The 24,571-nt window shown below is 38.4% G+C and overlaps 1 protein-coding gene across 1 annotated transcript; it reads left to right on the top strand.

The window, feature by feature from the left end:
• The first annotated feature begins 24,082 nt into the window (after positions 1-24,082).
• On the top strand, positions 24,083-24,361 carry LOC122743799 (60S ribosomal protein L37a-like). Its single transcript, XM_043988965.1, has one exon. The coding sequence runs from the start codon at positions 24,083-24,085 to the stop codon at positions 24,359-24,361; it is 279 nt and encodes a 92-aa protein (XP_043844900.1).
• Positions 24,362-24,571: the final 210 nt, after the last annotated feature.

Here is a 24,571-nt window from a genome sequence, read left to right on the forward strand (position 1 = left end):
TTGCTTTACATCACTTCTTCCTCATCATTCCTTGTTTGGAATATGCCATAGCTTTCTTGTACCTGCCATCTGCCTCTCCATTGTACTTGGGATGGTCTTCAATTTCAGTGTTTCAAAGACCATCATGTTCTATGACTCACAGCATGCAACATAAAAAGAAAAAGAATATTTGAAAACTAAGCCTTTTTCCAGATAGAAATTTGAGATCATCATTAAAAAACACTGAAATTTCTCATAAGAAATGCAATCCACTCTTCTCCTCTTCTTGTTCAATTCTTTACCCAAATAATTGTCCTTTTCAGTGTATGTTCAAGATATTTACATATATGTGTGTGATAAGAGGAAGAGGAGGAGGAGAAGAAAAGGAGGAGGATGAAGAGGAGATGTAAGAGGAGGAGAGAAGGAGGAGGGGAGGAGGAGGAAGAGGAGAAAAAGAAGACTCTAAAGATCATTCTTCATCAAATTTTTTCCTATGTACATGGTAAGGCCAAACCCTTTAGAACCCTTTAATTATAGGTCAGACAGTCAATAAACATTTATTAAGCAGCTACTAGGTGCCAGGCACTGTGCTAAGCACCAAGCATACAAAAAGAAGCAGGAAGCCCCTGACTTCAGTGAGCTCACAATCTAATCTCCATGTCATTTAGGAGACTTTGCAACATTCTGTGACTTGATGCAGTTAGCATAAGGTGGTCCACAAACACAAATATCTGGAAAATCTTCCCATTTACTAAAAATAAGTTCTCAACTTGTATTCTACATTCTTTGGAGGGGGCGGGACAATGAGGGTTAAGTGACTTGCCCAGGGTCACACAGCTAGTAAGTGTCAAGTGTCTGCGGCCAGATTTGAACTCAGGTCCTCCTGAATCCAGGGCCAGTGTTTTATCCACTGTGCCACCCAGCTGCCTTTGTATTCTACATTCTCTGTACTCCTTCACAGTCCTGTGACCCTACTCTCCTGGATAGTGAAAAAAATTTGTTTTACAAAGCTTTGTCAAGCATGGGTGTCCATGTTTTATTCTTTAATTAGTATTAGTGACCAGAGTGTTAAAGAGCAAGATTTTCTCTATTGTTATATTTTTGAAGACTCATTTCTAATTCTGACATGGGAGACACTTTGTTGAAGGAAACCCTTCAAGGTGCCATTTTGCTAGGCCAAATCAAATATTTTTTTATAGTCAACAAGCTAAATGCACAGTTGTCTTGCTTCCACTACATTTTTCAGTTAATTGTGAAATAGTAAGGGTGTAATCTTCTACAGAGCATCACTTGGTGGGGGGGGGGAAGCTTACCAATTCTCTTCATTTCGGTTCAATTCAATTCTTATTCGTCCTTGCCAATTCTTCATCAAGGTTAACATGGACACTGGTATATGTTCATAAAAATCATATAAAGTTGGATAGGTAGACATGTGAGTCTACAGGCATATGTGGTGTCTTGTTCCTTTATTTAGTAATAATAATATCCAAGATTGCTTTCCATGCCCCGAGTATCTTCCCCTCCTCCAAGTATCCTGAGAATCTCAATGCCCTTGATATTCTTTCACTTCCATAATGACCATCCTGTGGGCCTCCTATAATCCAGTCCAGTTACTCTTCCCATCTTTTCTCTCTTTAGTTCTATTTCCACTTCCCCTCTTAGCACAAGCAGGACTGTAACACATTAGAGTGACCCTACTGCCCTGGAAGGTGAAAAGAGTTTGCTATAAAAATCTTTCATCCTTAAATACCTTTTGGATGACTTGGCTTAGTTGAGCGTCTTTCTATGTTTTCTTTAAAATGGTTTTTCCCTCCACCATTTCTCACTGTCATACAAATTCCCATGTTCAGCAGCTTCTGATTCTTTCCTCAAAGAAATATTCATTAGGTAAAGGTATGAGAATTTTGTTTAGTCTACAAGTATTTGGACTCTCTCATCCCTTGTTCCTGACCCATATTTTCCAATGTATTTTCCAGAGTTCTCACCAATCCCCACCTCTTCATTGAAGTCACCAAATATCAAAGTATACATTGATTAAATTTGGAGAGTCTTATCAAGTTTTTAGTAGAATTTCTCTGCTTCTTCATCCTCTGAAAGAGATGTTGATGCAAAAGCTTCAATTATTTTCACTTTAATCTTTTTTTACAAATACTTGTAATGAGCACTACAATATAAAAAGAACAAATGTCTCATGAAATGATTCTTCTTCTTTTAGGATGCACAACAAAACCAACTCTTTTGATTCCTTTGTCTCTCCAAGGAGAACCCACAAGCAATTCCTTCCAATTCCATATAATTTCTAGCTTGTGATTTTGTTTTTAGTGAGAATAGTTGCTAAAGTATTAGGGGCACTCATTAGTCATAAGACAAGCATCTCACATTTAGTGTAACAATAGCCAAATTAATGTTATAGATGGCCTTTAAACCTTATGATTCTCAGCATCTTCTGCTTCCTTTTCCACCATTGTGCCACCATCACTTTAAATTCTCAAAGGGATGACAGTAGAAAGAGAACTGGGGGCCATTTTGTATTTTTCTTTGTTTAGCGAGTTGTTAAAACCAAAGAATTCATTAATAGGCTTCTGGCAATTAACCTCTCCAGGAAGGAGTCTTTCCACATCCAGGCAGGCTGCTCATTGAAAAGCAGATACCACACATCATAAACAAAGTAGAGGACCAAAGAAGAGGTTACCTTTCAGATCTACATGTAGGGATACCAAAAAAAGAGGGAAAGCATTCTAGAGAATAAAATGAACAATACTGATTACATAAAATTTAAATTTTTGTACAGCTAAAATTAGAACAGAAACAGTTAATGTGGAGGGGGAAAATCTTTATAAAAATGGAGCTAATTGGATGGATGGTCCTCCTCTGATAAAGGTCTCGTTTCCAAGATTCCAAAGAAACTGATTCAAGTTTATAAGAAAAAGAACAATTCCCTAATTGATAAGCAATCAAAGAATGTGAAAAGGCAGTTTTTAAGGATAGAAATACAAGCTATCAACAGCCATTTGAAAAAATTAAATCCTACAGATCACTAAGAGTTATAAAAACTCAAATTAAAGCAACTCTAGGGCCTCACCTAATACGCATCAGATCAGCTGACAAAAAAATGACAAATGCTAGAGGAGATTCATTAATAGTGCATGTTGGTGTGGCTATGATTGGAACTCATACTATTCATATCCTTTGACCTAGTGATGCCACTACTAGACCTATTCCTGAAAGAGAAAAATGATTCATACATACAAAAGTTTTGTCAGTTCTTTCTGTCATATCAAATATCTAGAAACAAAGGGAGTGCCTATGAATTGGGGAATGACTGAACAAATCATGGTATATGAAACTAATAGACTACTGCTATGCCATAAGAAATAACAAATAAAATAGCTTCAGAGAAACCTGGGAAGACATGTTTCCAGAGGTCTCATTTTCAGAGTAAATTTGCGCTTCAGGAATATTTGTGTGTTTAGTGTCTGTGTTGTGATTCCACAATTCTTCCTGTTACTGAAGGGCTTTAAATGGAGAACTAAGGCAAAAATCATGACCCTCAAAGAAGGAATCAATAAAAATATAAGCTTCTAAATCTGTATATGGGTAAACCCATCTAATCAACACATTTACACATCCTCAATGGAATTGTTTATATTAATCTAAGATGGTATAAATCCATTGTTCAGTACCACCATTAGGTGGTACAGGGGATAAAGTGTTGTTCATTCTTCTTTCTCAAAGAGGACCAATGACATCAGGAAGGTGATATCTTGACTTGCAAGTGGATTAGATTTTAGGGAGGCAGAGTTGTACAAAGTCATCAGCTTCGGGGGCAGCTAGGTGGCACAGTGGATAAAGCACTGGCCCTGAATTCAGGAGGACCTGAGTTCAAATCTGGTCTCAGACACTTGACACTTACTGGCTGTGTGACCCTGGGCAAGTCACTTAACCCTCATTGCCCCACCCCAAAACAACAACAACAACAACAACACAAAGTCATCAGCTTCACTCTAAAGTGTTAGACCTGGAGTCATGAGTTCTGGGGCTAAGTTCGAATCCAGTCTCAGATACTTACTAGCTATGTGATGCTGGGCAAATCATTTAACCCTAATTGCCTTAAACATCTGGGACCATCTCCAGTTACCTTAATGTTTATCTTGCCACTGGACCCAGATGATTCTGGAGGAAAGAGTGAGGTTGGTGACCTTGCACAGCCCTCCCTCACTTAAATCCAATTCAGTGCAAGTCACACCATCACTTTGATGTCATTGCCCTCTTTGAGGATGAAGGACAAAAAACAACAAAAAATTCCCAGGGTTGTTGTGAGGATTTTGCTTGGCAAGGTAACTTCCTCTGAATTGAGATTAGTCTCCACTACCATCACCTAGACTAACCTGTCTGCCACAATTTAACCTGCCTAGGCTTTACTCCTGGCTGACTTTAGGGCCCAGAGGCAGCCTATATAACAGCAGCCTGTCACCTATTTCCTTCCCTGCCTTCTGCTGCTGCAGTCCACAAATCTTAACACTTCTCATTACCTATGTCCTGATGCCATAGCTTGGCACATCCCTAGTCCTTTAAAAGAAAGCATATATTTCAGATGCAAATGTGCAAATTAGTTGGAAGCCCATGAGAAGCATTAAAGGGGTAAATCTTTTTTTTAAAAAATAATTAATTATAGAAACATAAAAGTTTAGAACTTGATAGGCCTTTGGAGCTCATGTAGCCCAGGCTCCAATCCAATAAAGAAATTTTCTTGACAACAAAGGTTCTTTACCAGTAGTCCATAAACTCCCAACAGGACAATGGATAGAGTTCAGAGCATCTGTGAATTTAGGCGGAAAAAAATGAAATCTTTTTCACTAACCACCTACTGAAATTTAGCATTTCCTTCAATTATTAAAAACTCTTTATTCTGAAAAAGAGCCCACAGGTTTCAGTAGACTTTCCAAAGGGTCTGTAAGGGCCAAATTCAATATGAGGAAAGTTCATTGGGCAGCTCGCCATAATATTGGGGTAAGGAAGGAAATTAACAGCCTCTTTCAAAAAACGAAACAGGGTTTATTAACAGGAACAAATTTAAAATGTAAGTAAGGTTAGTAGAACTAGGGACAAAGGCAAAAGGGAATATGGGAATGAAAATAATACGACCTGAAATCACACCAACCAGACTCAGCTGTTCCCAAAGAGCAGAACGGCTGTGCCCCATCTCTCTCCCTCTCACATGTCAGAATAGAGAATCTCTCCCTTTCTCCTTCCCAGAAAACCCCCCTCTCATAGGAAACAGGGCGGTCACACACACACAGCCCCAAGCTATTTTGCTGGCAGCCCTGATTGACAGAATCAACAGGCAGCTGTACAAACGCCAGCTGCACCAGTTTCCAGACACCAGGGTCACCTGATTACCCTCACCAGGCTTCCAATCATTATAATTTGGCCAGGCCCACATAGACATCACCATGAGGTGGGTAGAGCACTGTGCCAGCATGGCCGGCTGGGGCGCCCGCTGGGGCATCTAACTTTAGCTAAAGATGGGGTCAGAGAAACCTCAAATCACAAATAATTCTTTACAGGTCCATGACATACACAAAAAGTTAAAAACCCCTGCTCTAAACATCCTTTTCAAATGATAATCTTGCCTCTGCTTGAATATTTATAATTTTTGGTAGCCCTTGAGAGGGCTTGCAATTTCTAAAAAGTTCTAAGTTGCACTAAAAACCTTTGTGAAAGAGAACTCAAAATCTGCTCCCCTATAATCTCCACCCATTGTTCATAATGCTGTCTTCTTCCAAAGCACAGAAGTCTTCTTGTTCTATATGATAACCCTTCAAATATCTGGAGATAACAGTTATCATCTATCCCAGTAAAAACTAAGTGATAAGGGGCAGCTAGATGGTGCAGTGGATAGAGCACTGGCCTTGGAGTTAGGAGTACCTGAGTTCAAATCCGGCCTCAGACACTTAACACATACTAGCTGTGTGACCCTGGGCAAGTCACTTAACCCCAACTGCCCCCCCCCAAAAAAAAAAACCTAAGTGATAATTATCCTAGCTCATCCTTAGCCTTCTCTTCACCAGACTAACCATACACAGTTCCTTCAGCTGGTCCCCCTGTGCAATTGTTTCCAAATTCTTGACATTGAGGAGACCCTTCTCTGGATACACTCTGCTATCCATCTTCACTCACTCTTTTCCCCAGTCATGTAGTCAATCCAATCAAGTCAGTTAACAACATGGTTTAAATAAATATAGATCAGTTTATGGTTATGGTCACTTTACAAAGAAACAGAAAAAGGACAAAGCATTTCATCTTTCATCTGACCAGTGAAGTGTACAGCAAGGTCTCATCTTTTCATGCAAGGGGATATTGCATTAGACTTTTTATCAGGCACATCACATCATGGACTCATGTCGATCTTATGACCAAAGAGCAGATGGTCTTTCTCACATGAACTGCTGTTAAACCAGAGTTCCTCAGTCCTAGACTGAAGAAATTGATTTTTCCCCTATTTTGAGGTCTTTATATTAATCCCTGTTAAATGCTATCTCTTGAGGGTTTTGCCCATTTTTTATTCTATCTAGATTCTTTCAAGTCCTGATTCTATCCCACCTAGGTTTGTGCCACCTGCAGATTTTATAACCAGGCCATCTACCTCTTCATCCAAATTGCTTGAGTTTTTAAATATTGACTATAACAGAGTCTAGAACAAAAGTTTGTGAATATAGTGCTTGTAGACCTTTGCCCAGATCTATAAAGTACAGTTGGAATAGGGACTGAATGTGTGGTTTCTTTGTTATAGAGAACTCTCAGATAAGAAAACTCCCTCTACCAATGCAATATCTCCTTCTCTGCAATTTGTAGAATTAGTTGCCTTGAGCACTGAGAAGTGACTTGACCAGGGCCACACAACTAGTGTGTGTCAAATGAGACTTGAATCTGGGTCTTTCTGAACTTTCAGTCAGTCAATAAACATTTATTAAATACCTACTATGTGTCAGGCACTGTACTAAATGCTAGAGATACAAAAAGAAGCAAAAGACAGTTCCTGCCTTCAAGGAGCTCACAATCTAACAGGGCCAGTGGTCTGTCCACTGTCATGTTGCATGTATTCAAAGCATGTTGTTGACTGGCTTTATGACTAAGAGAAAAGATGGCTGAGGTAATGGGAGAACAGGTAGAGACTGGTTGATAAAGAAGGTAAAAAGATGGGAAGAAAAAACTGAAAATGAAATAAACTATCTCTTTGCTAAAAGATTTATGAGACATATGTGATTCCAAGGTAATTTAGACCTCTTTAAAGGATATGCCTTGGGGGCAGCTAGGTGGTACAGTGGATAGAGCACCAGCCCTGGACTGAGGACCTGAATTCAAATCTGGCCTCAGACACTTGACACTTACTAGCTGTGTGACTTTGGGCAAGTCACTTAACCCCAATTGCCTCACCAAAAAAAAAAGATATGCCTTTGCAAGGAGAGAATTGAGTCTAGAAAATGTCCAAATGGTCAGTGGGTTAGATACCAAAGAGTAGAATCATAGAGCCAGAAGGAACCTAAAGAAGTGACATGATCCAGCTGCTTATCTCTGAGAGAAAATAATCTCATTATAAGAACAATACATTCAGAACATGTAATCTAATAGCAACTAATCTACAACTGGTTTAAAAGGATCTCTGGGTACTCCCTCCATTATTGAAGATAGCAAACCCTCAACACCTTCCCATACTATGTACTTCTTGTCCATGTCCTTCCATAAATCCTCCACACATGTCTTACCCACAATGCTCAGAAGCCTCTCCCTGCTTCTTTTAGACAATGTGAGAAAAAATAATTTACAACTTCTTTGCAATAGCAAATTAAATTCAGTGCCTGACAAAAACAAATGCAGACAGACAGCCAACTCTCTTAGTCTTTAAAATATCCATAATTGTGAACAAAAATATATTCCTTGGTTTTAGTCTTGACCTGTAATTTCATTGGGAAACTTCTCCTAGCAATACAGGCTAACAACTGTCCTGCCTTATAGCTTTAGAATCCATTTATCCCTTCTTGGCCCAAATATAGTTGGTTCCCTTTGTTCCCTTTCTTGGTCCAAATATAGCTAAGAAATTTCTTTTTGTTGTTGTTGTTCTGCTTAGCAACTTTTACCTCCATGACTCTAATCTTATGGGTCCAGTATTTTTTGAAGTTAAGTGATTTACCCAGGGTCACACAGCCAGTAAGCTACAAAGGCAGTACTTGAATCCAAGTCTTACTGACTATGAGGTCTCCTTTCTATCAATTATTGGCCTAACTGAAAATTACAAAGCCTACTCCTAGAAGATAATCTAAAGCTGGCCTCCATTACACAGCATTCCCCAAAGGTTGTGCCTACACATAGACAAAACAAGTCTGGAAGTGAAGAAGAGTTCCATCAGTCTAACTAGTTGCCAAAAAACTTTGTCTTTTTTCATGGAATTTATGCAATATTTTCATTGTTATTCTTTTAATTGCTGGGGTTGACCAAATAGCTTGGCCTTACATAGGGGAATTCAGATAATGTAATAAAGAAATGAAAAAAACAAAGCTTCACATAGCCTCACTCAAAGTTGGTCTTACTTGGAGCTCTTGGCTACCTCCTATGGTTCTAAAAGGCTGGTACAGATGGCTACCTTGAACCACTTAACTATTTCTGTATACTTCTACAACTTGTTAAGAGAGGAGTGCTCTATACTGGTATTCTCACCTTGGTTTTTATGACCAATCAAGGATATTTCCAGGCTATGAAAATGATGTGCAAAGGGCTCTTATGAGAATCAGCCAAACTGTCCCCTCGAGAAGTGAAGGGCCTGTGTTGTGGGCTTAGTTAAAGTCTTCTGCCAAGGGAGATTTCTTGCTATCTAGTAAGAGCTTCCTTTAATTATATGTATCCTTCATCTAGTCACTTCTTGTCACATAGATTGTGAACTCCTCCATCTGAGGAGTCTTCACAATCTCCTCTCTTCAATTATTCCCACAACTTTAGAAATGTAGGAGAATGAAACAAAGCTGAGGCACTTGCTTCCTGCTAATTTCCAAGAAGTCCTACCTCTACAAGAGTATGATTCAATGTTCCACAAATCAGGCTGATGATCACACACAATTTATTTAAGGAGATGGCATATCAATCTGAATGTCACACTGTAGAGACAGAGACATTTTCAACAAACCACTTCCTTTCAGGTCTAAGGGGCAAAAAGACAGAAATAAGATTATATGATTTCATTGAAAGGTAAACTCAGAGTTTTGTTGGTTTTGTAGTGAATCGACAAGTTCTGCAAGGGCAACAGAGGATGGAAGAGTTAGTGTAATTTGTTTAGGGCATGCAAACAAATGAAGTATCATTTTTCAGAGAATACCAGTCTACAACTTCTTTGCATTTTCAAGTTAAATATAGTGTCTGAGAAAGACAAAAAATGTTCAAATTGTCTACAGTATTTAAGATTAGTACCAGAGGTATTCACTAACAAAAGGCTACACTTGATGGGGAATTATTTCTCTCTTTTTTTAATTTAAAATTACTTATAAAAAAGATTAATCAAACGATGCAAATGAAATGCAGAATGCAGAATTCCAAAACTGTATTTATATTGACAAATGAAGTATTCAGGGGAAAAAAGACATAGGTAAAGGATAGTTGAATGCAATATTTTTTAAAAATTCTTTTCGGCAGAGTTGATTGCATTTCTTTATTATTAAATTTTATTTTGTTAATAAACAAGCATTTATTTTTCTCTCCCTCTCATATTCCTTAGACATATGCTGGGGAAAAATCTCTTGTAACAAATATATATAGTTGCTGGGTGTCATTGTGCATGCCTGTAATCCCAGCTACCAGGGAGGCTGAAGTTGGTACATCTCTTGATCTCAGGAGTTCTGAGCTGCAGTTGTCTAAGGCAACTAGGCATAGACATTGTCTGGGATCAATATAGTGAGCCCCCAGGATCAAGGGACCTGTGGGAAGGTTAATCCAGCATGCTTGTAAAAGCCTTTTGTGTTTAGCATTTCTTTTGTGGGTAAGAAATAAATGCCTGTCCCATACCAGATTCATATTGTATACTGAATACCTTTCTACTCCACCTCCCACCTTGGGAAAATCCTAAAGACATGAGCCTTAACCTAAGTTGTTTTGGTTTAAAAACAAGTTTATTTACAAAGTAATTATGCAACTTCATTTGGACTCGGTCAGATCAGGCCATTTTATTATAAAGACTGCAAGTAATCAAAAATATTTATAGCAGCTCTTTTTTTTTTTTTGTGGGGCAATGGGGGTTAAGTGACTTGCCCACGGTCACACAGCTAGTAAGTGTCAAGTGTCTGAGGCCAGATTTGAACTCAGGTACTCCTGAATCCAGGGCCGGTGCTTTATCCACTGCTGCCCCCTAGCAGCTCTTTTTTATGGTAGCAAAGAATTCAAAATCAAGAGAATGCCCATCAATTGGGGAATGGCTGAACAAGTTATGGTATATAATTTTGATGGAATACCATTGTGCTATAATAAATGAAGAGAGAGATGGTTTCCAAAAAACCTGGTAAGACATATGAATTGATTCAAAATGAAGTGACCAGAAATACATAGTAACAGTAATATTAGAACAATGATCAGTTGTGAAAGACTTAGCTATTCTGATCAATACAATGATCCAAAACGTTTCCAAATGACTCATAGTTAAAATGCTATACACTTCCAGACAGAGAACTGGTGAACTCTAAGCACAAATTGAAGCATAATTTTCACTTTATTTACTTTTCTTTCCTTTTCTGTAACATGGCTAATATGGTAATATGTTTTGTATTTTTCACATGTATAATTGATAGCATATTGTTTGCCTTCTCAGTGGGTGGAGGAGGGCTTGAAGTGAGAATAAGAATTTGGAACACAAAAAAATTTAAAGATTAATAAAAGCAAATATATTTTTTAATAAAATGAATAACAATTCTAGTGTTTAAAAAAATTACAAGTAATCTTTCAGAATATCAAATATTGCTACCATTTTAATTTATAGACTTAAAAAAACATCACTATAATCATTTTTTAAATTTTTCAACCTTTAAAAGTTCTTATTTTAGACATATTTATGAATTAGTGACATATCCATTATCTCCTTCTACTTTCATGCTTGTGTTATTTCCAGAAGGTTTTCCAGAGCTACCACCTTTCACCATACAAGTTCCATTGGTTTGCCCAATTCAAATTTGGGATTCTTGAACATCTTGATTTTCAAATAAATATATGATAGAAAGGATAAAAGATGGGGTAGCTAGGTGGTGCAGTGGATAAGGCACCAGCCCTGGATTCAGGAGAACCTGAGTTCAAATCCGGCCTCAGACACTTGACACTTACTAGCTGTGTGACCCTGGGCAAGTCACTTAACCCTCATTGCCCCAGCAAAAAAAAAAAAAAAAGGATAAAAGAACTGGTGAACCTTTTCTATGTTTTTACCAACACTGTTGGGAATCCATTTATTAACATCTCTTTTCCTGTCATCTGTCTGTACCTCCTAGATCAAAATTTCTATCTTATTGCAAATCTGACAAACTTATTTGTGCTAGGCATAAGAGATCTTCCAGATGTAATTGTTGTGCTTCTTGGTAAAAACAAACAACAAAAAAACCCTATGAAAAAGAAGTAAAGTGAATTTCCATAGGTAGTTTTGAAACATGAGCTCTACTCCTGTTCTGCCATTTTTACCATGGAGCACATTTTGTCCCCAGGAAGTTCCATTCCATGGAAATTCATCAAACAATTTTTACCCTGAATATCTTTAATAATCACCTTAAACTTATGAAAATCAATCTTATTATTCTGCAAATTTGCAAAGCTCTCTTCAAAACTACAATCCTGGAGTCCATCAGAGTTCATTTTCATTCCTAATGTCTTTCTAAAATTTCATATATTGAACATAACTAGTGTCATAACATCATAGCAATCCTTCTTTAAAATCCTTCCTAAAAAATACATCAACAACTTTCTTGTTGGGTTCTCTTTTACTACCTTTGATCAAACACTTATTCTTTTTTTTTTTTTTAGGCAATGGGGGTTAAGTGACTTGCCCACGGTCACACAACTAGTAAGTGTCAAGTGTCTGAGGCCGGATTCGAACTCAGGTACTCCTGAATCCAGGACCAGTGCTTTAACCACTGCACCATCTAGCTGCCCCAAACACTTATTCTTACTAACCACTATGATCTCCCTCAGAAAATCAAAAGGCCCTAAACCTAAATTATGATGAAGTCATTCCCAGAATGCCATAGTGGAGGGTTAATAAGACAAAAATATAGAGAATTTATGAGTTGGAACATCAGAGGTTATCTAGTACAACCCATATATTAAAAGTAATCAATGGGGCAGCTAGGTGGCACAGTGGATAGAGTACCGGCCCTGGAGTCAGGAGGACCTGAGTTCAAATCCGGCCTCAGACACTTAACACTTACTAGCTGTGTGACCCTGGGCAAGTCACTTAACCCCAATTGCCCTCAAAAAAAAAAAAGTAATCAACACCATAATGTCAACAAGTGGTCATCTGCCTAAAGACTTCCAAGGAAGGATACCGCCAAATGAAGTAGCCTGTTCCACTGTTGGACAGCTCTAATCATTAAAAAATTTCTCTTGATACAGGCATAAATTTACCTCTCTTTAACTTCCACCCATTCCTCCCAGTTCTGCCTTCTGGAGCTAAACAGAACAAATCTAATCCCTTCTCCATGTGACAGTCCTTCAAATACTTGAAAACAGCTATCATGTTCCCCTCCCATGACCCACCCCCACCCCAGTCTTCTCTAAGTTAAACATACACAATTCCTTCAACAGATTCTCATGAAATTGACTCAAGGCCCTTCATCATCCTTCTTCTAATCCTCTGGACATTCTCCAGATAATCTATATGTTTCATAAATCATGGCACCCAATACTGAACACCATACTCCTAGTGAGGTCTGATGAAGGCAGAGTTTAATGGTGTAATACTTCCCTGCTTTTGGAAGCTAAACCTCTCAATGCAACGCAAGGTCACATTAGCTTCCTTAGCTGTCATATTGCACCACTGACTCATAATGAGCTTGGAGACCACTAAAATATATAAATGAGTGTAAGAAAAGGGAACTTACTCCACCTTCCCCATGAGAGGCCAAGCTCCCACAGGAATGAGCCTGGTCCAAATCACATACTTGGGTACAGAGCCCCTTAGCAAAGAAGGGAATGGGCATAATGGGTCCAATACTATTTTCTATTGGCTATACATACACGCACCCAAACACATATATTTAGGTAGCTAAATGGTACAGTAGGTAAAGCACTGGACCTAGAGTCAGAAAGACCTGAATTCAAATCTGCCCCAAATATTTGCCAGCTGTATAACTTCTCTCTGACTCAGTTTCCTCATCTATGAAATGGAGATAATAATAGCACCTACCTCCTAGGGTTGTTGTGAAAATCAAATGAGATAATATTTGTTAAATGTTTAGAACAATACCTGACACATAGTAGGGGCAACTAAGTGGTGCAGTGGATAAAGCACTGCTCCTGGAGTCAAGAGGACCCTGAGTTCAAATCCAGCTTCAGACACTTACTAGCTGTGTGACCCTGGGCAAGTAAGTCATTTAACCCTGTTGGCCTCAGTTCCTCACCTGTAAAATAAACTGGAAAAGGAAATGGCACACCACTCCAGTATTTTTCCCAAGAAAACTCCAAATGGAGTCACAGAGAGTTAGACACAACCAAAACTATTCAACAACAGACACATAGTGAGCACTATACAAATGCTAGTTATTATTATTCATTTGAAACTATCTCCTGTGCATATGCTGAAACTATCTCCTGATATTTGAACCTGTACATTCATTAAAAATTATACTTTCACTAAAACTTCATACATCCATTAAAACTACGTATATCTGTTGGAGTTTAATTCATGCACGAGAGCTTAATACATCCATTAGAACAATATACATCCTCAGCAATTTATGCATCCATGTGATTTATCCATTCACAGGAATCTAATGCATCCATTAAGACTTACACATGCAATGGACTTGATCCATACACTGGAAATACACACACACACACACACACACACATGGAACTATTTCTATACTTTAAAAAACCCCAAGTCTATTGAAATTTAAACATCCTTGGATATGTGTGCATTCATTAAAAACCATGTAACTATTGGAACCATGAACATGTATGAGACCTTACTGTCCATCCCTTGGAGGGTACTGGGGCTGTAGAAAGGCATATATCTACCAAAGGCTTTAGTGTTCTCAGGAACACCAAAAAAAAAATCCAATACAGCCTAAGTCTCAGTTGGAATCATGAACACACATTGGGACTTAATTCCTTTGCCTAAGGTCTGCATTGTAGAGCTCTGAAGAGTGGTTCCCTTTATTCTTTAATGTTCCTTATGCTCTTTAGTGGTATGCTCTTTAATGAAAGCCTTATGCATTTTCCCCCTTACCACCTCCACATTCTGTTAAGAAGTTCCCAGAATAGATTGGCTCATTACCTACTTTCTGTTTGGAAGTGAGGTATAATAATCCCACCTGAACTTAACTCCTGTAAAAAAAAAAATGGTTCTTTGAAAGTGGGGGGTAGTCATTGGTCTTCTGACTGGATTAAGGAGTCATATTTCTGTTGAGAGCAAAAGAAAATTATAGGATCATAGATTTGGAACTAGAAGAGTCCATCCAATCCAACTTCTTCATTTTTAGATGAGAAAATGGAGGCCCAGTGAAGTTGTGGCTTTCTAACAGTCCACCCACATCATAGGTAACAGAGCCAGAATTTGAACTCCAAATCCATAATTCTTTTAACAGAATCTTTGCAATTCCAAACCAAGTTGTCCCTTTAAAAAGTTTATCATCTCCAAATGATCATGGAATATGATTTTCAGCTTGAAATCTAGAAGGCGCAGTCAGACCTCCAACCCTCAGGGAGAGCTGAAGAACAGACTACAGAAACACCAGCAAAAAAGACAGCAATTATTCATGACCTGACCAAGTTCAAAAGAGCATAAAAGATCTAGAAAGGAACACAGTCGTTTCCCTCCCCCAATCTCCTACCCATCTTTCTGGTTTTTCTATCAGGTCCCTCTCCTTTTTGTCACTTCTACTCCTCTTTCTCTCTCTCTCTCTCTCTCTCTCTCTCTCTCTCTCTCTCTCTCTCTCTCTCTCTCTCTCTCTTTCTCTCTCTCTCCCTGTCTCTCTCTCCCTCTGTCTCTCTCTGTATCTCCGTCTCTGTCTGTCTGTCTCCCTCTTTGTCTCTCTTTGTCTCTGTCTCTCTGTCTCTTTCTGTGTGTCTCTCCCTCTCTCCCTCCCTGTCTGTCTCTGTCTCTATGCGTGTGTCTCTGTCTCTCTGTCTCTGTGTGTATTTGTCTCTGTCTCTGTCTGTCTTTCTGTCTCTCTGTCTCTCAATCTCTCTCTCTTTCTCTCTGTCTCTGTCTGTGTGTGTGTGTGTGTCTCCTACTCTTGACAAAACTGACATTAGGAATTTCTCAGCCCATTTTGTGAACTTTCCACATGGAGAAAACTGAAAGCAAAGTGACTTCTTTTCTTCAAAGCCCTGTTTTATAAACCTTTAAGACAGTCATTTTTATATTTTCAGATAATTTAGAATTAAAAAGTACCTTAGAAGTTTTCCAGTCCAATCTCTTGCTAAAGGCAAAAATCTCTACATGGTCGAGGGCAGCTAGGTGGCATAGTAGATAAAGCACCAGCCCTGGATTCAAAAGGACCTGAGTTCAAATCCAGCCTCAAGACACTTGACACTTACTAGCTGTGTGACCCTGAGCAAGTCACTTAACCCTCATTGCCCCACAAAAACAAACAAAAAGCATCCTATATGGTCATCCACCCTCTACTTTAATACCTCTATTGGTGAGGAACCCATAACCTTAAGCATCTCATTTCATCATTGGACAACTCTGATGTTTGTGTTCTTTTTTAAGTTTATCTGAAATCTATCTGACCAAAATTTTCATCTACTTCTCATAGTTTTACTTTCTAAAGCAGAGGTTACCTCTATTCTACATGATAGCCCTTGAAACATCTGATGCTAACCCCTTAGAGGAGGGCTTCTTAAACTTTTTCCACTTGCAACCCCTTTTCACCTGAGAAAATTTTATGCAACTCCAAGTATATAATATAAAATAGGTATACATAGCCTTTTACTGGTGCCAATTTTTTTCATGACCCCCATATGGAATCACAACCAATAATTTCAGAAGCTTTACCTTAGAGTTCTCTCCTCCAGGTTAAACTAACCCTCATCCCATGAGTAGTTCTTTGTATAAGCACAGCATGTTGGAATGGAAGACTGGCCTTGAAGCCAGAAGCTTTCAGTTGTGTTTTCAATGTGCAATAGCTTTGTGATAAAATAGCTTTTTATCTCTCTGAACCTCATTTTCCTCATTTGTAAAATGAGTATAAAAATACTTGCACACCATTTAGGTCTCAGAGTTTTTGTGAGAAAAGCATTTTTAAACTGTAAAGTATTACATAAATGTGGGAAACCAGTGCCCAACAATGTTCTGCAAATAGCAGGAGCTTGATAAATGCCAATTTAAACAAATCACTCCTTTCTTTAAAAAAAAAAAAAGCAAACGAGGGCAGCTAGGTGTTGCAGTGGATAGGGCAGTGGCCTTGGATTCAGGAGGACCTGAGTTCAAATTCAACCTCAGACACTTGACACTTACTAGCTGTGTGATCCTGGGCAAGTCACTTAACCTTCATTGCCCTGCAAAACAACAACAACAAAATTAACTTAACTTGCTATTTAAATACATTGAAATAGGAAACAGGTTCATTAACCATGTGCTTAAAACTATGAAACATATGCTTTGCCTGAGATTCAAATGTCATTCTCTATTTAACCCTCTGACAAACCTATAAGCAAGAATATCACCTCTTTTTAAAATTTAAAAAAAAGGTCATTATTAAAACATTAACTAATGAAAAAGTAGTGTCCTGGTCTAGTTGAGTATAACTATTTCTTTCTTTCTTTCTTTTTTGTGGGGCAATGAGGGTTAAGTGACTTGCCCAGGGTCACACAGCTAGTCAGGTGTCTGAGCCTGGATTTGAACTCAGGTCCTCCTGAATCCAGGGCCAGTGCTTTATCCGCTGCACTACCTAGTTGCCCCCGAGTATAACTATTTTTTAGTGAACCCATGCTAACTCATTCCTAAGGGCTCACAAATCATTACTTTCTAGAATTTTGCCAAGATCACTGGTCTATGCTTTGCAGAACTTGCCTTTTACAACTCTGATTGAAATTCAGAGTAAGACTTATCTACATTTGCAGAACTCACTTTTGTAACCCTTTAAATATTAGACAGGTGTCATTTTTATTTCTAATCTCTTTGTGAATCATAGTAGAGTTCTGAATTTAGAGTCACGAAGTTGTGGGTTCAAATTAGTTATGTGACCATGCCCATGTAATTGATACTCTCTGAGTCCCAATTTCTTCTGCTACAAAATTCAGGCAATGATATTCATGTAGCTATCCCATGGAGTTGTTGTGAGTCTTAAATAAGATAATATATGTAAAATGTTTTGTAAACTCTAAAAAGATAAATATTTGTTATTATTACTCAAAGATCAACAATACTGGTTTAGTAATAACTCTATTAATTTTCTGTACCCTAGAATATAATTCATCCATTCCAAAAGATGAGAACTCATTTTGAACAGCTAACTCTTCACAGTTCTGAGATTTACATTCCCTCTTATCCAAATGAGGAATTCTTCTGTCATCTGTGATATTAGCAATCCCTCCCAACTATGTGCTATGTATTCACCAAATTCATTTATATAAAATTTAATATCCTCACCTGTAAAAGTACAACTTCCCCATATTAGGAAAAATAGAAAAGTATAACTAACCCTTCATTTCCAGGCTTAAGATGCTGGAGAAAAAACAAATTACACTATCATTGTTTCTGTTCCAGATTCCTGCTTTGATCCCTGGTTTGCATCCCTCATTTCTAGAATCTCTTCTTCCATCCCAGACAATATCTTTGCCCCATTGACAATGTTACCTGATTTTGATCCAAACCTGGAAATCTTAAGCTCCATGAGAATAAGAACCATGTCTAAGAGTCTAAGCTACATATTTTCCCCAGTGCACTACCCAGTATGCTGCACATAGGAGAGCCTTTATAAATGTTATTTCTGAATTGAATTACATGCAAGCCTCTGTGTGACCCCCTGTGTTATTGTATATTAACCCAGTTTGTGACCTGTTCTTTTGCATCTCTGAGAAGGACTCTGCCCTCAAGTCCCAAGATTCACTATAACCCTGGAAAATGTCTAATTTCTTCTCATAAGCTCAGCCCTTGACCCTGCTCAAGCCATCAAGCCTCAGTTAGGCAGGACAGGACAGTTGAATAGGAATAATATATAACTCTTTGACTTTAAGTCAAAGCTAAAGACCCAATGGCACTCAATTAGATAGTTTTCTTCAGTGAATAACAATTTAATAATTAACACCCTGTTAGGAAGGTTTTTCAATCTTACTTAAGCTAAAACATCCCAATCTACTTTGTACCACCTCCTCAACCTTTTACCAGAAATAACAAGAATTCACTTTCACTCAAAATAGAATCCTAGTACCTACTAAAGACCTTTTCAGAATCAAATTCTCATTATTGTACTTAATAGTATTTCCATTCTACAAGCCGGGCTCTTTGCGAGCCATTGGGACAGAAAAGCAAGAAAAGAAAAGAAAAAAGAAAAAAGATAAGAAACAGTCTCTGCCCTCAAAGGGTCAAGGAACAACTTAAATGATACATACATACATGGATGGAGGATAGATAGATAGATAGATAGATAGATAGATAGATAGATAGATAGATAGATAGAAAACATATATAATTTCTCTTGGAGCTGGGTGAGAACACTAATAACTAGAGAGATCAGAAAAGAATGTGTACAAAGAAAGTAACACATAAGCTGAATTTTGAAGGGACCTAAGGATTTCGAGAAGCAGTGAGGAGGAGGGAGATCATTCCAAGCTTGTGAGACAGGGTGTAAAAGGCACACTGTTGAAAATGGAATTTTCTGTGTAGGGAAAAACAAATAGGCCATAGGCCACCTCTTTTTTTCCTAGCAAAGAAGGTTTGAATAGGCCAGTTTGAAGCTGTCCCAACTGCATGCCTTATCTTCTTCCATTGAAGTCTCTACACATTAAAGTATATGTTGAGTTAAAGGCATATTGTTCTCCAGAATTTTACACTATATCATCCTTTGCAATGGATCTTGGTGTATAAGCTTTGGCAAGATGCAGGAGAAAGAGTGCTATTCTGGGGTCAGAGGATCTGGGTTCAAATTTTTACTCTATCACTTAATATCATGTGGATTAAACCAAATCATGTCATTTCTCTGGGCCTTAGTCAACCTAACTGTAAAAATCCCCTTAGGGGCCCATAGGTGGCGCAGTGGATAAGAGCACCGGCCCTGGAGTCAGGAGTACCTGAGTTCAAATCCAGCCTCAGACACTTAACACTTACTAGCTGTGTGACCCTGGGCAAGTCACTTAAACCCAATTGCCTCACTTAAATTTTTTTTTAAATCCCCTTAGGTTCCTTCTATTTATAAATCTACAGTTTTTATAGTGATCCTTTTGCAAATGTGTGCCAAGAGCACTATAATAGAAAATCACCACCTGTCCCATAAAATGGGACAATTTTTAGGGGCCACTGGATCCACAATATAGTCAGTTCTATGTAGAATCTGCAGAGCAAGAACAAGGGGGGAACTTCACCAGGCTTCCTGCCTCCTTTGCATAGCTGATCTATCAATTACATTTCATGTTTGAGTCTACAAGATAAGGTTAATTCAACATCAAATAAATTTCCCATATGTCATAAAGTCTGAAGGTCTATATTGTTAAGCACTGGGCACACAGTTAAAATAATAATCGTGCATTTGAATCTTCTGTGTCATACTCTAATTTTCCTTCAAACTATGATATTGTACTGCATTATCTTGATGCCGGAAAATCACATTTGCATTGTCAGTCTGGCAAAAGAAGGTCAATACACTTTCTTGAAATACACAAACCACACATGTCAATAAGGGACTATCATTAATTTTCAAAATGTCAAAAATCTGGTTAGGGATCTTTGACATTTTCCAAAAAGGACTGTCTTTTCAGTGAACTGAAATATTTGAAAAACCACACAGAATGATCTTATCAATATGAGTCAGAAAAATATTGGTTTCTGCTTATATTCTAAAGCAAAAACCATTTAGGAGATACAGGAATTTTTTAAACTGTTTGCTCATTCTTTAGCAATCAGATGACCTCTCATACTTTTTTCCTATTGATGAGTATGTCTAAATTATCTACAGGTGCTCAAAATAATGATCAATAAACTCCCTGTTGTGGTGAACAGAAATGGTTTCAAGGATTCCCACTTTATAATCCACAGAAGTGGCTAGAATTTTATTTCCATTCCTATTGAATAATGATAGATTTTATTACAACAAATTTAAGGAACATCATGTGATCTGGGTAATTTTTGCTGAAAGTACCATATCTGACCCTATGACCATGTGGCCTTACATCTTCTTTTATAGGATTCCTCTTGCTTTTATTCTGCATCCAGAGACTACAATTACCAGCACTATAACGTGCCTTGAATTTCTAAAATACAAATATGTGTTACTTCAAGATATTGTGAGTCCTAGACTCCACATTTGAATGCACTTCTGATTCTGTTTTAGATACATATATTTCTTTTGTTATGAGTTCAAAACAGCCTGACAATGGGGACCAGAAAGAGAAACCAGAAAGACCTGGATTCAAATCTTATCTCTAACAGTTGTATAACCCTGGGCAAGTCATTTTAACCTCCCTATACCTCAGGCAACTCTCTAAAACTATAAAATGCAGAGAAGTTGCTCAATGCATTGGCAGAGAAAGATCCTCCCCAGGGACTCCTACAACAATGAAATAACAAATATAATAATAATAATGTGTGGAATAACATGCACTTTATCATGTGAATAGGCAAACAGGAATAACAATGTTTAAAAACCTTCTGATCATACTATCAAGCAAGGCATAAAACAGGGATGTGTGTGCTTAGCAAAGGCATTTGCCCCTATGGTCAAGGTGATTCAGCACAGAGTTCAAATTGAATAGAGACTCCCTATGAATTATGAAGTGCTCCAGATGCTCCCATTTAGAGATGACATTGTACTGATTGCTTCAAGTCTTAAAACACTGCAGAGCAGGGGCAGCTAGGTGGCGCAGTGGATAGAGCACTGGCCCTGGAGTCAGGAGTACCTGAGTTCAAATCCGGCCTCAGACGCTTAACACTTACTAGCTGTGTGACCCTGGGCAAGTCACTTAACCCCAATTGCCTCACTAAAAAAAAAAAAAACTAAAAAAAAAAAAAACCCACTGCAGAGCCTCCTGGAAGAGATGTGTAGTATTCAAAGGATTTTGACCTGACCATCCACACTGGAAAGACCCAGTGGGTAAAGAATGTCTATTTCACAGATTTCTTCATACAATTCATTTAAATGAACTGTCTGTAGCACTTATTCATCAGCTTGTATATCTATCTGTAACAGATATCCTGATGAGCTCTCAGTTGGGCCAGAGTTGAACAGAAGAAGGAGAATGGGGTGAATTGCCTTTGGAAAATTGCAAAGCTCTTTTAAAGAATCCAACCATCTCATGAAAGCAAAGGTTCACCTTTTTAACATTCTACCAACATTCCTACATGGCATCAAGAAATGGAATGCAATAGTCTCTGGAGATTTGAATTAATATCACATAGAGAGCATGTGGATTTAAGAAGACTACAACATATAACCATGTGAAACTCTAAAGAAGAGGACTAAAAAATATCAAGTAATTGTGTGACAGGAGAGAAGATAGACCAGTCATATAGTGAGGGTACCCTTGAGATACAAGGAGAGTCCTTCAGACTACCATAGCACCCTTCCTCCTGCCCACTCAGCTGAAGATCTAACTCATCTTTAACTTTACCAAAAAAATATAGACCATTTTCCATGAGCTCCTCCTTTCCCTTTCCCCTCATCTTACAGTTCTCTGACATCATCAAGTCTGGTAAAGTCAACAAACATTTATTAAGCACCTACTACATACCAGGCACTGTGTTAAATTCTGGAGTTACAAAGAAAGGCAAAAACAGTCCCTGGCCTCAAGAATCTCACAATCTAATGGGGGAAACAACATCCAAACAACTATGTAAAAACAAGATACATACAGGATAAATTAGACGTAATCTCAGAAAAAAGGCACTAGCATTAAGGAGGACCAGAAAAGACTTCTTCCAGTAGGTGAGATTTTAACAGAGACTTGAAGGAAACTGAGGGAAATAGGAGGTAGAGGCAAGGAAAGCAGTCCCAGCATTAAGGACAACTCATTAAAATACCCAGAATTGGGAGATGGGGTGTATTGCTCAGAGAAAAACAAGAAGTACAGTGTCACTAGATTGTAGAGTATATGGAAGAGAGTAATGTGTAAAGAGATTGGAAAGGCGAAAGGGCTTTAAAAGTCAGGGGATTGTGTATTTGGACACAGAGATAGCAAGCAACCATTGGCATTTATTGAATGGAGAAGGGAATAACATGGTCAGACTTGTACTTTAGGATGTCCAAGGAAGTGATTTTCTTAAAACTGAGTGGAAGATGGGTTGGAGTGAATATAAAATTAAGACAGAGTTATTGCAATAGTTCAGGCATGAGGTAATGAAAGCCTATACCAGGGTGGTAGCAGTGTATAGGAGAGCAGGTGGCATATACAAAAGATGTTATGAAGGTAAACTCAACTGGACTTGGAACAGATGGGACACTAGGGATGAGAGTTAGGAGTCAAGGATATAATGCCTATATTCAAGTTTACATTACTGGAAGGAGATGGGGCAGCTTGGTGGCATAGTGGATAGAACACTGGCCCTGAAGTTGGGAGAACCTGCGTTCAAATCTCACTTCAGACACTTACTAACTGTATGACCCTAGGCAAGTCATTTAACCCCAAGTGCCTCAAACATCCAGGACCATCTCTAATCATCCTGATGTATATCTTGCCATTGGACCCAGATGGCACTGGAGGAGAGAGTGAGGTTGATGACCTTGCACAGTGCTCCCTCACTTAAATACAATTCAGTGCAAGTTATGACATCACCTCACAAATGGTCCTCTTCAAGAATGAAGGACAAACAACAACTGGAAGGAGGGTGATACCTTAGAGAATAACAGGGAAGTTAGAAAAATGAAAGGGTTTGGGGAAGAATGATAATAAGTTCCATTTTGGACACATCCAGCTTAAGATGTCAGTGGAGAATCCAGTTCAAGATGTCTAATAGGCAGTTGGAGATGCAAGACTGGAGGTTAGGAGAGAGGTTAGGGCTAGATAATTAGATCTGGGAAGCATCTACAGAAATATGATAATTAAAAGTGTGGGAACTGATGAGTCCACCAACCAAAATAATATAAGGAAGGAAGAGAAGAACTAGGACAGATCCTTAGGGGACACTCATAGTTAGTGGGTATGACCTGGATGAACATTCAGCAAAAGAGTTTGAGGAGTGGTCAAATATTTGGAGGAGAACCAAGAGAGAGAGTAGTGTCACAAAAACCCAGAGAGAATAAAATATGAAGGAGAAGAGGGTGATTAAAAGGGTACAGAGAGATCAAGAAGGATGTGGATTGAGAAAAAGCCATTAAAAACTAGTCCTTCGGGGGCAGCTAGGTGGCACAGTGGATAGAACACCAGCCCTGGATTCAGGAGGACCTGAGTTCAAATCCGGCCTCAGACACTTAACACTTACTAGCTGTGTGACCCTGGGCAAGTCACTTAACCCCAATTGCCTCACCAAAACAAACAAACAAAACTAGTCCTTTTCTCTTCTCAATCTTTTTATGAATTCCCTTCTATAAGTGTTATGGTCCAGTCATTCTGATCTACTTGCTATTCCATGCAGACAATGTTCCATCTCCCATCTATGTGCCTTTGAACTGGGCTGGAATGCTCTCCCTCCTCAATTCCACCTCTTGGAATCCCTAATTTCCTTTAAAATATCAGCTCAACCTATCCAAGCTATGGACCCGCAACTGTCAACATGGCTAAATGTACCAAGAAGGTCAGAATTGTTGGTAAATATGGAACACGTTATGGTGCATCCCTCAGAAAAATGGTGAAGAAAATTGAAATTATCCAGCATGCCAAGTATACCTGCTCCTTCTGTGGCAAGACCAAAATGAAGAGATGGGCTGTAGGTATCTGGCATTGTGGATCCTGTATGAAAACAGTAGCTGGTGGTGCATGGACCTACAATGCTACCTCTGCAGTCACAGTCAAATCCCCCATCAGAAGACTGAAGGAATTGAAAGACCAGTAAAATCTTCTCCCCATAGTCCAACAATAAATGGGTTAATTTATGGAATGAAAAAAATCACTTTGGTTCTTAAAAAAAAATCAGCTCAAGCTCCATTTCAATAAGGAGCTCTTCATGACCTATCCCCCAAATACCTTATATTTTTCAATATATATTCTTCATATACTTATATACATGTTGTTTTCCCCATTCAAATGTAAGTTCCTTAAAGGC

This window comes from Dromiciops gliroides, chromosome 2 (assembly GCF_019393635.1).
Source record: "Dromiciops gliroides isolate mDroGli1 chromosome 2, mDroGli1.pri, whole genome shotgun sequence".
Taxonomy (NCBI): Eukaryota; Metazoa; Chordata; class Mammalia; order Microbiotheria; family Microbiotheriidae; genus Dromiciops; species Dromiciops gliroides.